Source organism: Schistocerca americana, chromosome 4 (assembly GCF_021461395.2).
Source record: "Schistocerca americana isolate TAMUIC-IGC-003095 chromosome 4, iqSchAmer2.1, whole genome shotgun sequence".
NCBI classification, from domain to species: Eukaryota; Metazoa; Arthropoda; class Insecta; order Orthoptera; family Acrididae; genus Schistocerca; species Schistocerca americana.
The window spans coordinates 217,924,600-217,940,408 of NC_060122.1; the positions used below are offsets into that span (position 1 = coordinate 217,924,600).

At 44.5% G+C, this 15,809-nt stretch overlaps 1 protein-coding gene across 1 annotated transcript in view; it reads left to right on the forward strand.

Moving 5' to 3' along the window:
- Positions 1-5,630: 5,630 nt before the first annotated feature.
- The window catches only part of LOC124612423 (muscle, skeletal receptor tyrosine protein kinase-like), a 621,962-nt gene continuing 611,783 nt past the window's right edge, over positions 5,631-15,809 (forward strand). The window contains exon 1 of the mRNA XM_047140628.1: positions 5,631-5,735. Within this exon, the coding sequence (XP_046996584.1) occupies positions 5,696-5,735 (40 nt within the window). The 5' untranslated portion in view covers positions 5,631-5,695. The remainder of the gene's footprint in view (positions 5,736-15,809) is intronic.

Here is a 15,809-nt window from a genome sequence, read left to right on the forward strand (position 1 = left end):
GAATGATCACACGCACGGCACAGCGGACACACCAGGAACCGCGATGTTGGCCGTCGAATGGCGCTAGCTGCGCAGCATTTGTGCACCGCCGCCGTCAGTGTCAGCCAGTTTGCCGTGGCATACGGAGCTCCATCGCAGTCTTTAACACTGGTAGCATTCCGCGTCAGCGTGGACGTGAACCGTATGTGCAGTTGACGGACTTTGAGCGAGGGCGTATAGTGGGCATGCCGGAGGCCGGGTGGACGTACCGCCGAATTGCTCAACACGTGGGGCGTGAGGTCTCCACAGTACATCGATGTTGTCGCCAGTGGTCGGCGGAAGGTGCACGTGCCCGTCGACCTGGGACCGGACCGCAGCGACGCACGGATGCACGCCAAGACCGTAGGATCCTACGCAGTGCCGTAGGGGACCGCACCGCCACTTCCCAGCAAATTAGGGACACTGTTGCTCCTGGGGTATCGGCGAGGACCATTCGCAACCGTCTCCATGAAGCTGGTCTACGGTCCCGCACACCGTTAGGCCGTCTTCCGCTCACGCCCCAACATCGTGCAGCCCGCCTCCAGTGGTGTCGCGACAGGCGTGAATGGAGGGACGAATGGAGACGTGTCGTCTTCAGCGATGAGAGTCGCTTCTGCCTTGGTGCCAATGATGGTCGTATGCGTGTTTGGCGCCGTGCAGGTGAGCGCCACAATCAGGACTGCATACGACCGAGGCACACAGGGCCAACACCCGGCATCATGGTGTGGGGAGCGATCTCCTACATTGGCCGTACACCACTGGTGATCGTCGAGGGGACACTGAATAGTGCACGGTACATCCAAACCGTCATCGAACCCATCGTTCTACCATTCCTAGACCGGCAAGGGAACTTGCTGTTCCAACAGGACAATGCACGTCCGCATGTATCCCGTGCCACCCAACGTGCTCTAGAAGGTGTAAGTCAACTACCCTGGCCAGCAAGATCTCCGGATCTGTCCCCCATTGAGCATGTTTGGGACTGGATGAAGCGTCGTCTCACGCGGTCTGCACGTCCAGCACGAACGCTGGTCCAACAGAGGCGCCAGGTGGAAATGGCATGGCAAGCCGTTCCACAGGACTACATCCAGCATCTCTACGATCGTCTCCATGGGAGAATAGCAGCCTGCATTGCTGCGAAAGGTGGATATACACTGTACTAGTGCCGACATTGTGCATGCTCTGTTGCCTGTGTCTATGTGCCTGTGGTTCTGTCAGTGTGATCATGTGATGTATCTGACCCCAGGAATGTGTCAATAAAGTTTCCCCTTCCTGGGACAATGAATTCACGGTGTTCTTATTTCAATTTCCAGGAGTGTACATGCAATGTTACTAATGGCGCCTTGCTAGGTAGTAGCCATGGACTTAGCTGAAGGCTATTCTAACTATCTGCTCGGCAAATGAGCGAGGCTTCGTCAGTGTAGTCGCTAGCAAAGTCGTCCGTACAAATGGGGCGAGTGCTAGTCCGTATCTCGAGACCTGCCTTGTGGTGGCGCTCGGTCTGCGATCACACAGTGGCGACACGCGGGTCCGACATGTACTAATGGACCGCGGCCGATTTAAAGCTACCACCTAGCAAGTGTGGTGTCTGGCGGTGACACCACATAAAGTGATAGTTAACTTCATCAAGAGTACTGGTCACAATCTGTAGGTTTTAATGGTGTACGTAAATTATAAATATGTCTTGCTGATAAAGATATTTCAGAATTGGTGTTAATTGTAAGCCAAGACACTTTTAATTATTTTCCAATTCAATTCAATTTTTAAAACATTTTGTACAAAACTGTAACAGTTAAGCTTTTTATTCTTGTAAATATGCATTTCTGTATTTGTTTATTCAATTATGTGTACATTGTCACTATGTGTTGCCGATGGCTAAATTGAATACACACTCAAAGGCCAAATAAAAAAAAATATTAAAAAAACCGTTAGGACAGCGTGGCAAAATTTGGTGTTAATGGGCTATGGTAGCACATGACCGACGCGAGTGCCTTTGCTGACAGCAAGACATCGTTTGCATCCTGAGCTCGTGATCATGTCAGTTGGACCCTAGACGACTGGAAAACCGTCGGCTGGTCAGATTAGTTCGGATTTCAGTTGAAAAAATCTGATGGCAGGTTTCGAGTGTGGCACAGTCTCCACGAAGCCATGGACCCAAGCTGTCAACAAGGCACTGTGCAAGCTGGTGGTGACTCCATAATGGTGTGGATGCCTTTGCATGGAATGGGCTAGGTCCTCTAGTCGAACTGAACTGGAAATGGTTACGTGCGGTTACTTAGAGATCATTTGCAACCATTCATGGACTTAATATTTCCAAAAACCGATGAAATTTCTGATGATGACAATGTGCCTTGTTATCGGAACACAGTCGTTCAAAATTTGTTTGAAGAACATTCTGAACAATACGATCGAATCAATTGGTTACCCAGATCACCCGACGTAATCGAAAGGTCAGTTAGCGCACAAAATCCTGCACACGCCAGACTTTCGCGATTATCGACGGCTGTAGAGGCAGTATGGCTCAATTTTTCTACAACGGAGGTCCACGCCACGTCGAGCTACTGTCTTATGCCGGGCAAAAGGAAGTCCGACACGATATTAGGAGGTATCCCCATTGTTTTTGTCCCCTCACTGTACGTTAAAGTCAACGCGGGTTTTTATGAACCTATCTTTGTTAATAATGGCTTCCAAATATTTATAAGACTCCATCGGCGTTAGCACCCCAAAATCCAACGTCAGTTCATCAGCAACCCTTCCAGTAACCAGATGCACCATTTTCTCTAAATTAACAGTTAAACTAAACTTATGACATTCGCTGTGCACCTTTATGACCATGTAGCTAATGTCATCCTAGCACTCTGCAAAACGCTCTATTGCATTTTTTTTTTTTTAGGAAACCGACTTAGAAATTTCGAACTAGTTTTTATTTATTCAATATTCAAAGCTAAAATAAAGATTAATTGTAAATCGTTCAGTTACAGAGAATTAAGAACAATTCTGTCGTTAGGCATAATGTAATATATCTTAAAAATTTAAAATAAAAAATTCACTCTTCCTGCTGCTTCCGCGTGTATATTAAAAAATGAAGAAACCGCAGGACATTTGCATAACCCACAATCTTTTATTGTGTACTCGCGACCGGTTTCGGAACACTTAAAGTTCTATCATATGGTGTAAGAAATAAAATTACTTAATCATCTGAAGTCATCGTCATCCCAATATTGTCATGGAACTAAAGGTTCCGTATCAAAAGGGCAAAATGGACAAAAATTTCATAACAACTATCCCCCGTGCTGTGCTACCGGGAACACAAACAGGAAAACTATGTAAATGGACTTGTACAGTTGCGGCTGCCCCGTAAGAAGAACTCTTTGTGCTTCCTCGTGTGTTCACTTACTCTAGACCTTCAGCAAAGATTGTCGATTTTTAACTGTTTATGCCAACATAATGACGCTAAACACTGCCTATCGCGATCCAGCCAGACAGTGTGCGTTGCCAGATGGCAACAGCATGCATGCAACAGTGGTTTCTTTGACATTATACTTAAATTTTCCGTTTTCTGACAACTGGTAAATCTGTGTAATAGAGGGTTAACTAATGTACACTACCGGCCATTAAAATTGCTACACCACGATGATGACGTGCTACAGACGCGAAATTTAACCGACAGGAAGAAGATGCTGTGACATGCAAATGATTAGCTTTTGCCGGCCGCAGTGGCCGAGCGGTTCTAAGCGCTTCAGTCTGGAACCACCCGACCGCTACGGTCGCAGATTCGAATCCTGCCTTGGGCATGGATGTGTGTGATGTCCTTAGGTTAGTTAGGTTTAAGTAGTTCTAAGTTCTAGGGGACTGATGACCTCAGAAGTTAAGTCCCATAGTGCTCAGAGCCATATGAACCATTTGATTAGCTTTTCAGACCATTCACACAAGTTTGGCGCCGGTGACGACACCTACAGCGTCCTGACATGAGGAAAGTTTCCAACCGATTTCTCATAAACAAACAGCAGTTGACCGGCGTTGCCTGGTGAAACGTTGTTGTGACGCCTCGTGTAAGGAGGCGAAATGCGTACCATCACGTTGCCGACTTTAATAAAGGTCGGATTGTAGCCTATCGCGATTGCGGTTTATCGTATCGCAAGATTGCTGAACGCGTTGGTCGAGATCCAATGACTGTTAGCAGAATATGGAATCGGTGGGTTCAGGAGGTTAATACGGAACGCCGTGCTGGATCCCAACGGCCTCGTATCACTAGCAGTCGAGATGACAGGCATCTTATCCGCATGAATGTAACGGATCGTGCAGCCACGTCTCGATCCCTGAGTCAACAGAGGGGGACGTTTGCAAGACAACAACCATCTGCACGAACAGTTCGACGACGTTTGCAGCAGCATGGACTCTCAGCTCGGAGACCATGGCTGCGGTTACCCTTGACGCTGCATCACAGACAGGAGCGCCTGCGATGATGTTCTCAACGACGACCATGAGTGCACGAATGGCAAAACGTAATTTTTTCGGATGAATCCAGGTTCTGTTTACAGCATCACCATGGTCGCATCCGTGTTTGGCGATATGGCGGGGAACGCACATTGGAAGTGTGTATTCGTCATCGCCATACTGGCGTATAACCCGGGGTGATGGTATGGGGTGCCATTGGTTACGCGTCTCGGTCACCTCTCGTTCGCATTGACGGCACTTTGAACAATGGACGTTACATTTCAGATGTGTTACGACCCGTGGCTCTACCCCTCATTCGATCCCTGCGAAACCCTAAATTTCAGCAGGATAATGCACGACCGCATGTTGCAGGTCCTGTACGGGCCTCTCTGGATAGAGAAAATGTTCGACTGCTGCCCTGGCCAGCATATTCTCCAGATCTCTCACCAATTGAAAACGTCTGGTCAATGGTGGCCGAGCAACTGGCTCGTCACAATACGCCAGTCACTACTCTTGATGAACTGTGGTATCGTGTTGAAGCTGCTTGGGGAGCTGTACCTGTACACGCAATCCAAGCTCTGTTTGACTCAATGCCCAGGCGTATCAAGGCCGTTATTGCGGCCAGAGGTGGTTGTTCTGGGTACTGATTTCTCAACATCTATGCACCTAATCTGCTTGAAAATGTAATCACATGTCAGTTCTGCTATAATATATTTGTCCAATGAATACCCGTTTATCATCTGCATTTCTTCTTGGTGTAGCAATTTTAATGGCCAGTAGTGTAGTTACTATCACACATTCTTGTGCAATTCTTTGGTCACTGGAATCTCTCCGCATCTTTCTGCGTATTGCAATTTCACTAACATTAGTGTACTCGAACGTTTGGAGTGCTGTGTAACGAGATGTAGCGGGGGGTCATTCGTCAGAGACACCCCTAGCAGCCAGTCGGCCGAGATGCGTATCAGGGGTGGAGGGGGACGCAGGGTCCGCTAATTGAGACGTGGGCGGCTAGGGGCGCGTCACAGAGCGGAGAGGGTGTTTCCCCGTCCGCGGAGACACTGACGCGCAGTGTTCGGCCGGCGCTGAAAGAGAGCGATTGTTGCAACCGGGTGCCGGAGCCGGCCCCGCATCTGCGCATGCGCCGTGCGGCCGCGGCGGCAGCCCGAGTGGCGCGCGGCAGCGGCAGTAGTGGTGCGTCGGCGGAGCGTCCAGCAGCATCCAGGAGCGCCAGTGGAGTGCCGACATGGACGGGCCGCCGCTCTTCCGCAGGAGCGCCGACCACGGTGAGTGGGCCGTTGGCTGAGCGTTGGCGGGAGGCGTGCCGGCCTGCGGCGAAGCGCTGATACTTTACTACGCTCCGAACACGGCGGTGTCGATCGTCCAGAGTGTCAGAGGCGGCCAAACGTTTAATCGCTATAAGTGGATTGCAAAAGATATTTCCGTAGAGTTTTCAGCGTTTACGTGTGCGATTCAATAATCTGCTCCGATAATCTTCGGGCTACCAATGGAGTATCAGTTTTCGATGATGCTGACCCATAGTCATACACTGGTTTTTGTTCCCCTTTCTTAAGGAATAAACCGCCACTTGACTGTATATTTCAAAAGAAATCCGTTGGAATTCGATTACTCGATAAATAGTACAATTCTCAAGGCTGTCAATACAACTAAGTATCTGAGTGTTATAATTACGAACAACTTCCGTTGGAAAGACCACATAGATAATATTATGGGGCAGGCGAGCCAAAGGTTGCGTTTCATTGGCAGGACACTTGGAAGATGCAACAAGTCCACTAAAGAGACAGCTTACATTACTCTCGTTCGTCCTCTGTTAGAATATTGCTGCGCGGTGTGGGATCCTTACCAGGTGGGATTGACGGAGTACATCGAAAGGGTGCAAAAAACGGCAGCCCGTTTTGTACTATCACGTAATAGGGGAGAGAGTGTGGCAGATATGATACGCGAGTTGGGATGGAAGTCATTAAAGCAAAGACGTTTTTCGTCGCGGCGAGATGTATTCCCGAAATTTCAGTCACCAACTTTCTCTTCCGAATGCGAAAACATTTTGTTGAGCCCAACCTACATAGGTTGGAATGATCATCAAAATAAAATAAGAGAAATAAGAGCTTGAACAGAAAGGTTTAGGTGTTCGTTTTTCCCGCGCGCTGTTCAGGAGTGGAATGGTAGGGACATAGTATGATTGTGGTTCGATGAACCCTCTGCCAAGCACTTAAATGTGAATTGCAGAGTAATCATGTAGATGTAGAAGTAGATGTACAATATAGTTTTCGGCTTCCACGGCATTATCGAGTTCAGTGCTCTTAGACCATTAACGTATTTTGCTTTGTACTGCGCGTGCTGACATATTATTTCACCCCATTATCGAGTACAACGGTCGTAGACCACTAAGATGATATTGCTGTGTACTGTGCAGGACGACATCGAAACAGTTTAACACGTTCGCTTAACATGATCTAAATGGTACGAAATTATCGTCCTGTAGAAGTGCAGCACATTATCTTACAGCCCAAAGTAGATAAATGCAAAAGCTTGTAGGCATAATTTTTACGGAAACTCGTGTAGTGCGTCAAGTCATCTAAGTCTATTTTTGAGCGTTTAATATGTGTTTTAATGCGTGATAGGCGCAAATAAACACAAGTCAAGGCATCAATTTCGTACCATTTATATCGTGTTAAGCAAATGTGTTGAACTGTGTCTGCCATGCTGCAAAGTACACAGCAAAATGATGTTGACGGTCTACGAATGATGATGATGGCGCGAAATAATACGTCACCCTGCACAGTATACAGCAAAATACGTTCATCGTGTAAGATCATTGTTGTCGACGTTCACGTGAAAGCTGAAATCTAGATCGTGTACAGAAAAAAAAAACGTTACTGAAAAAATTTCAAAGCTTGAGCACTGTGCAGCTTTGACGTGATCGGTGATGGCCATTGCTTACACATGCCGACAACAGATGCTTTTATTAAGTAGTCTGTGACTACAGCACGTACAGCCAGTGGACGTTGCAATGCGTCAACTTCGTAGTGTCTTACTACAGCCGTCGTGTATGTTGCTACAAGAAACAAAATGATTCAAAGTGATCCGACTATGCATGTTATGGGTCGTATGTGGCAAGCGTCGCCATCGTCATTTCTTTGAAGCAAGCTGTTTAAACTTCAATTCTATATCAATCTTCCTGGCGGATTAAAACTGTATGCCCGACCGAGATTGGAAATCGGAACCTTTACCTTTCGCGGCAAAATGCGCAGCCGCCTGAGCAACCCAAGCGCCACTCACCACCTTTCCCCCGTGGGGACCGGTTGTTTGTGTTGTCCTTATCATTCCATCATCAACATCATCATCATCATTCGTGACAGTGGCTATATTCGACTGTGTAAAAAGACTGGACTGTGTAAAAGTGGGAACTTTGTACGGACGCTGATGACCGCGCAGTTGAGCGCCCCACAAACCAAACATCATCATCATCATCATCACAGCTGTACTTACGCCAGTACCTCTTCTCATACCTTCCAAAATTCACAAAAGATCTCTTGCAAAACTGGCGGAACTAGGACTCGTGGGAGAAAGGATATTGTGGAGACATGACTTAGTCACACCTTGGAGAATATTTTCCAGAACTAAAACAATTTATTCTGTATAATTCCATATTCCTTCGCGATGTTTATATGTACATTTGATACATGTTATGTTAACTGCCGCCCCGACTCTAAAATATATGTAGCTTTCATTAGAATTTTCTCCTAGGAGACCGCTGGATGTACCAAAGAAGCCACGTTTTTCATTCGCTGTGTAAGTCAGAAACGATATTAGTACGAACTTCTTTAGTATTTACTAATAAGGTAGTGACTTATCGCTGCAAATATTCTCGTTCCTCGAAGTCTGCAGGAAAACAGGTATTTCAGTCATTGTGTGTAAATAGAATACAGCAGCACAAATTTCTCTGACGTTGAATTATACGATGATGATATTTTGGTGCTGAGTGAAGAATCACCGAATATTACAACTCTTAAAATATCTTTCATTGCAGTCTAATGTCGTAGTTTTGGTACTGGCTACTGGTTTCGTTCAATTACTGAACCTCTTTGAATCATAGTGATTGCAGTTATTTGCAAGTGCGATGTACAGCGTCCACGAGTCAGTGACATCTTTGTCGCGCAGATTATGTTTATTTTGTGTATGTTGTAATAATAGCGCAATGCTGGTGTATATGATATCCCAGGAGGAGATGCGAGGATTCTGGATGACAGAATTGGTCGTGCGAAGATGATGTTTTGACTATCTCCACGAAGAAACACTTGTAAGTGTTTAATATCATAATAAAATGGTTTTACTTACGTGTATCATGTTAGTTATCGCAGGCAAGCACTCAAGAGTAGAGCATCCGACTTTTTATGAAGCCTCGCGGGTTAGCTGCGTGGTCGGGGGCGTCTTGCCACGGTTCGCTCGGCTCTCCCCGTCGGAGGTTCGAGTCCTCCCTCGGGCCTTGGTGTGTGTGTGTGTGTGTGTGCGTGTGTGTGTGTGTGTGTGTGTGTGTGTGTGTGTTGTCCTTAGAGTAAGTTAGATTAAGTAGTGTGCAAGCCTAGGGACCGATGACCTCAGCAGTTTGGTCCCGTAGGAACTTACCACCACCACTTTTTATGAAAAATAAAAAACCATTTTAAATAAATAGACCTTTATTTACATTCTGCATTTTTATTATTCGCGTCTACATATTTATTCATCAAAACAGTCACCCTGTCCACGAACACATTTCTCCCGTTGACGAGTTTGTTGATAACGTCACTGTAGTATGTTTAACTTTGTTGATGGAGCCACAACCTCACCTATGCTTCCAGCGCTTCATCGCTGCCGAAAATTGATGTCGTCGAAGATGCTCTTTAAGTTTTGGAAACACATAAAAATCAGACGAGACCAAGGGGGGGATTGTGTGGGGGGATGATCGATGGCAGTGAACCAGAGGCGTCGGATTGTTGCAGATGTCACAGCGCTCGTGTGTAGTCTGGCATTGTCGTGCTGAAGGACAGAGTACTCCATGTGTGGATGCAATGTTCGAATTCGATACTCGAATACAGCACACTGTCTCTCACGTACCAACATAGTTCCCTTGCACATCGCCGTGTGACATGCGACAATTTGGAGCCCTCTAGCGGCAGTGGGCTGGAATATGTAGAGATTAACAATAAATATGTACAATGTTAATGACGTTTGTTTCATTTAAAATACTTTAAGAGTTTCTACATTAAAAATTTTGGGGTATTGCTTTTCAACACGCCCTGTTTGTGGGGTTATAAATTTATAAACTACCAAATTTTCAGTGGTTCATATTTCCGGTAGTTAGCACTGAATTTTGCTACAGTTAACAATGCTCTGCTCCATGCTCCATGACTCCCTGGTGGGATATACAAATGGAGCTGCTAAGAGCGTATGTCTGTTGTACAGTAGAGTACTATTGTACCAATTGTATTATAGAGAGATTTATTGTAATATAAAGAGATGTATTACACAGACATCTATCGAATTACAACGATTCAAGGTTAACTATTGATGTGACATCAATCATACGCCGGCCGCGGTGGCCGAGCGGTTCTAGGCGCTTCCGTCCGGAACCGCGCGACTGCTACGGTCGCAGGTTCGAATCCTTCCTCGGGTATGGATGTGTGTGATGTCCTTAGGTTAGTTAGGTTTAAGTAGTTGTAAGTTCTAGGGGACTGATGGCCTCAGATGTTAAGTCCCAGCCGGCCGGGGTGGCCAAGCGGTTCTAGACGCTACAGTTTGGAACCGCGCGACCGCTCCGGTCGCAGGTTCGAATCCTGCCTCGGGCATGGGTGTGTGTCATGTCCTTAGGTTAGTTAAGTTTAAGTAGCTCTAAGTTCTAGGGGACTGATGACCTCAGAAGTTAAGTCCCATAGTGCTCAGAGCCATTTGAACCATTTTGTTAAGTCCCATAGGGCTCAGAGCCATTTGAACCATTCGAACATCAATCATATATTTCATAAAATTAAAACTGCGTGTTGAGAACATTCACCATCAACCTAAAGGTACGATAAATATTGCACTGCTTGTCTTAGCGTATTTCTACGTTTCTTTATGAGGGCAGCGGAGCTCAAAACACGACCTAGGAGTCCATTTCGTCCAGTCCTACTAACGAAAATCTGACATTGTTGTGTCTGCAGATCTTGGTTTCCAAATGATAATACTAGTACGACCCAGAGATCCATTAGTGCTGGTGTAACTGAGACGTTACCTCACAGGAGTGAGAGTATGTGGAGAAGGCCCATCAATTGGGAGCTACGTTTCATTTCCTGAAATTAATTATGTTTTTGGACAGGAATACGTTTATTTTAATAGCGTGCTAAAAGATAATTTACTAAAAGTGGTGTCCTTCTGCATGTACAATCTTTTTCGTCTTTTCGGTTAACAGATTGTTTCCGCGATAAAGAAATGTAGATTCTTTTGGGGTGATCCGCTCATGAAGCTAGTTTTCGATATCCTTAAGAGATAAGAGGTGTTTTTTTTTTAGAAAGGTCATGTGGCATGGATCAAAACAAACAGCCATCGGAATGAGAGAATATGCGTGGGGGGTAAAATATCCCATGGAAATCCCGTCGACATTTCCTTCACTAGATTTGCTACATGGGGCTCGTCATTGTCATGTAGAAGATGACTTTGTCATGTATCTGAGCATTTACTTATTTAGAGGTCAAGTTCCGTAGGACCAAATTCAAGAGCAAATCTCCAAGGTCATGGAACGTGTCAGTACATGAAATTACTTCATAAAAGTAATAACAGATAAAAATAAAATGTTTATGAACCCAGAAAAAGTCAAGCCATAAGTTTAAGTAAACGCAATCAATAATACAACAATAATCAGCTTAATTTTTTAAGGAACTCCTCGACAGAATAGAAGGAGTGACCCATGAGGAAACTCTTCACTTCCGATTTGAGAACGAGTGGATTACTGCTAATATATTTGAATTCTAGTGCTACCTTATTGAAAATGGATACAGCAGTATACTGTACACCTTTCTGCACAAGAGTCCGACCCAAATGCACGTTTGATTTCTGCCGAGTTTTAACTGAGTGAAACCTGCTTATTCTTGGGAATAAGCCAATATTGTTAGCAAGAAATTACAGTAAGGAATATATATATATATATATATATATATATATATATATATATATATATATATATATATATATATATATTGACAGGCGAATGTCAAAATACCCAGACTCGTGAACAGAGATCGACAAGAAATTTATGAATTTAAACACCACTTATTGCCCGAACCGCCCGTTTCTGACCCAAAAATATCCTTTTATAATGGGAAGAATTATCCCAAAATATAATACCATACGACATAAGCGAATGAAAATAAGCAAAGTAAACTAATTTTCGTGTCGAACGATCACTCACTTCAGATACCGTTAGAATAGTAAAAATGGCAGCATTAAGTCCTTGAACAAGATCCTGAACGTGGGCTTTCCACGACAGTTTACTATCTATCCGAACACCTAGAAATTTGAACTGTTCAGTTTCACTAATCATATGCCCACTCTGTGAAGTAAAAACGTCAGGTTTTGTTGAATTGCGGGAGTTTAACTGCTCGCTTCAGATTGAGTAACTGTGTTTCGTAGCTTTTAGTATTCGTCTACTGATCCAGTTGGAGCAACTAATTGTACACCAAACCGACCAGGACAAATTGTCACACGCTTCAGAACCGCTGTGTCTGAATCCTTAAACCAATCTCTACACTTTTTGTTTCCAACACTCCATACGCTTCCATTAGCAAACGATCACTTTCGGCAGCAGATATCTTCAAAAGCAGAGGAGCAAAACTCCCCGCAGATGCTGTTTTGCAGGTACATAGTACGACATTTTGAAGGCACTAAATTGGTATGGTCTTTTCACTTTACTCGAAAGTCACACACAGATCTTAAAGCCTAACGTCTCAGCTATTTTGTCGAAAACTGACATTTTGACACCATGGTCGTGTACAAAATACTGGTTGATTCTTGCAGAGAAAAGAAGAGTAACCAGCCGCTTTTTATAGTGTTATTTAATTACACAAATAGCACCGTTACCGGTTTCGATCATCAGACGGATTATTCACGTTAAGATACATTTTCCTTGTAGCTTACATTACTTTCCAACTTTCATACCGCCATATAACAAAAATCTTTAGGGTGGTGATGCCCTAAAACCAAAACATGATGTGAGAAACTGTCTTTTGTAATCGTGCCTGTTAACGATTGACAAATGACATAGACAAATTATTAAAGACAAAATGTTCTCGAAACTTCCGCGCCGTTACTTTGCAATACGTACTGCTCGTGGTCATACAGTAGCGAACACTACATGAAGCCCTTTCTTCATGTTTATGTACACACATATGTGAAGCATCACACATACACACCATTTTGCCACATAGAAGGATGTTCACAAAGATGGCGATACAACAACAATAACAATGTCAAAGAATTCCTCTCACAGATATTTCGATATATACATCGATATAACGGTAGAAATTTACAAACTATAAACGTTTCATTGTTTGCAGAGTATATTAAATGAGAGATAATTATAATTAACGTGAATAAGCCGTCTGTCGATGAGCCTATCGGTTCTAAACCGGTAACGAAGCTATTTGTGTAAATAAATATCGTTACAAAAATTGGCTGGTTGCTGTTACCTTCTCCGCAAGAATCAGCCATCTCGTGTAAGTGACCACTGTACTGCACTAGTACAAACTACTGGTCGCCTTCGCCAACAGCGGGAATTCAAACTGCCAATGGTTACTCACTAAAGTATTCTAGGAAACACTCCAAGGAATTGTATCTCGCCAAGCGCCCCTTCCAACGTAACAGCGTGAATAACAACAAATGCAGTTTATCTCGGAAAGTGCTGGAAATGGAGTATATGCTGGAACGGAATATTGCAGAATATTTTCCTGTAGTGACCGAACAAAAAGTTATCCATAATTCCGATTGTACCTTTGGTGCAAACTTCGCGGAAGAAGCGATGAGAGATTATTCATCCCGAGAGCTTATTTGGTCAGCATCGCGATAAGCTTTTGTTTAATAGGTACACATTACAATCCTTCGTCAGACGACAATAATCTTTCTCGAAACGTTGCCTCCATACTACGAACAAACGCGCTTCAGAGCGCGAGAAAGTTTTATAGCTCTTTTAAAATTTCTTTCCTGGAAATTGTGACTCTCAGTGCTTTGCCATCGATTACATTTTTCCTTTCCAGAAGCAGGTTTAACAAAGGACGTTATTTTTCAGACAGATGCTATATTCTAGCGTGACAATTTTGTTTCTTTTGTTACCGTTTGCTGTGAATGTTTGAATTACGTGAAGGGAAGTTCTCCTACCTGTGTATATATATACATATACCGTTATGAAGTGATACTTTTGAGCAGTTTTAATAAAAATTCCGGACTGGTCATGTAAACCATCGACCAGTCAGGCGCCGTGCTGGTTTCATCCGTAACAACCATAGCTTCATCCTGCATGTATACACCGCGACCTTTTTATAACTGTAAATAACACTTTTGTGTGGTTGGCTCGTTGACTGAATGTGGTATTCTGTAGATAGAATATGACCCGTAGCTGGAATAAAGGCATAAATATTTTCCTGGATCATCATAGATTTTGGTGCGGCTATATCGCAACTTGTGTGAATATGATTCTTTCTATAACTTTTGTCACGATATTTAATTTTCTGACAGAAAAGGATTACGTGACCTCAGAATGATGTTTCGCTTGTTCTCATGGCCATGTCATGTACTATTATTGTTGATTACAACTACGCGCATTTGTGGCTGATCGAACATGTCATGAATCGCTAGCTATTATTATTTGATTTATACAAATAAATTACCCTAATTGACGTATATATAATATCAACTTACTGGTTAACTTTGACGGCCGGAGTGGCCAAGCGGTTCTAGGCGCTATAGTCTGGAACCGCGCGACCGCTACGGTCGCAGGTACAAATCCTGCCTCGGGCATGGATGTGTGTGATGTCCTTATGTTAGTTAGATTTAAGTAGTTCTAAGTTCTAGGGGACTGATGACCTTAGAACTTAAGTCCCATACTGCTCAGAGCCATTTGAACCATTTCAACATGGTTAACTTTATATCTACGTTGATGGTCCATGAGGTGGTTTAATTTGTGTTTTGGAGTGACCATATAAACCATATTTTTATTTCAGTACGACACTTACACTACTGGCCATTAAAGTTGCTACACCATGAAGAAATGCAGATGATAAACGGGTATTCATTGGACAAATAAATTCTACTAGAACTGACATGTGATTACATTTTCACGCAATTTCGTTTCATAGATCCTGAGAAATCAGTACCCAGAACAACCACCTCTGGCCGTAATAACGGCCTTGATACGCCTGGGCATTGAGTCAAACAGAGCTTGGATGGCGTGTACAGGTACAGCTGCCCATGCAGCTTCAACACGATACCACAGTTCATCAAGAGTAGTGACTGGCGTATTGTGACGAGCCAGTTGCTCGCCCACCATTGACCATACGTTTTCAATTGGTGAGAGATCTGGAGAATGTGCTGGCCAGGGCAGCAGTCGAACAGTTTCTCTATCCAGAGAGGCCCGTACAGGACCTGCAACATGCGGTCGTGCATTATCCTGCTGAAATGTAGGATTTCGCACGGATCGAATGAAGGGTAGAGCCACGGTTCGTAACACATCTGAAATGTAACGTCCACTGTTCAAAGTGCCGTCAATGCGAACAAGAGGTGACCGAGACGTGTAACCAATGGCACCCCATACCATCACGTCGGGTGATACGCCAGTAAGGCGATGACGAATACACGCTTCCAATGTGCGTTCACCGCGATGTTGCCAAACACGGATGCGACGATCATGATGCTGTAAACAGAACCTGGATTCATCCGGAAAAATGACGTTTTGCCATTCGTGCACCCATGGTCGTCGTTGAGTACACCATCGCAGGCGCTCCTGTCTGTGATGCAGCGTCAAGGGTAACCGCAGCCATGGTCTCCGAGCTGAGAGTCCATGCTGCTGCAAACGTCGTCGAACTGTTCGTGCAGATGGTTGTTGTCTTGCAAAAGTCCCCATCTGTTGACTGAGGGATCGAGACGTGGCTGCACGATTCATTACAGCCATGTGGATCAGATGCCTGTCATGTAGACTGCTCGCGATACGAGGCCGTTGGGATCCAGCACGGCGTTCCGTATTACCCTCCTGAACCCACCGATTTCATATTCTGCTAACAGTCATTGGATGTCGACCAACGCGAGCAGCAATGTAGCGATACGATGAACCGCAATCACGA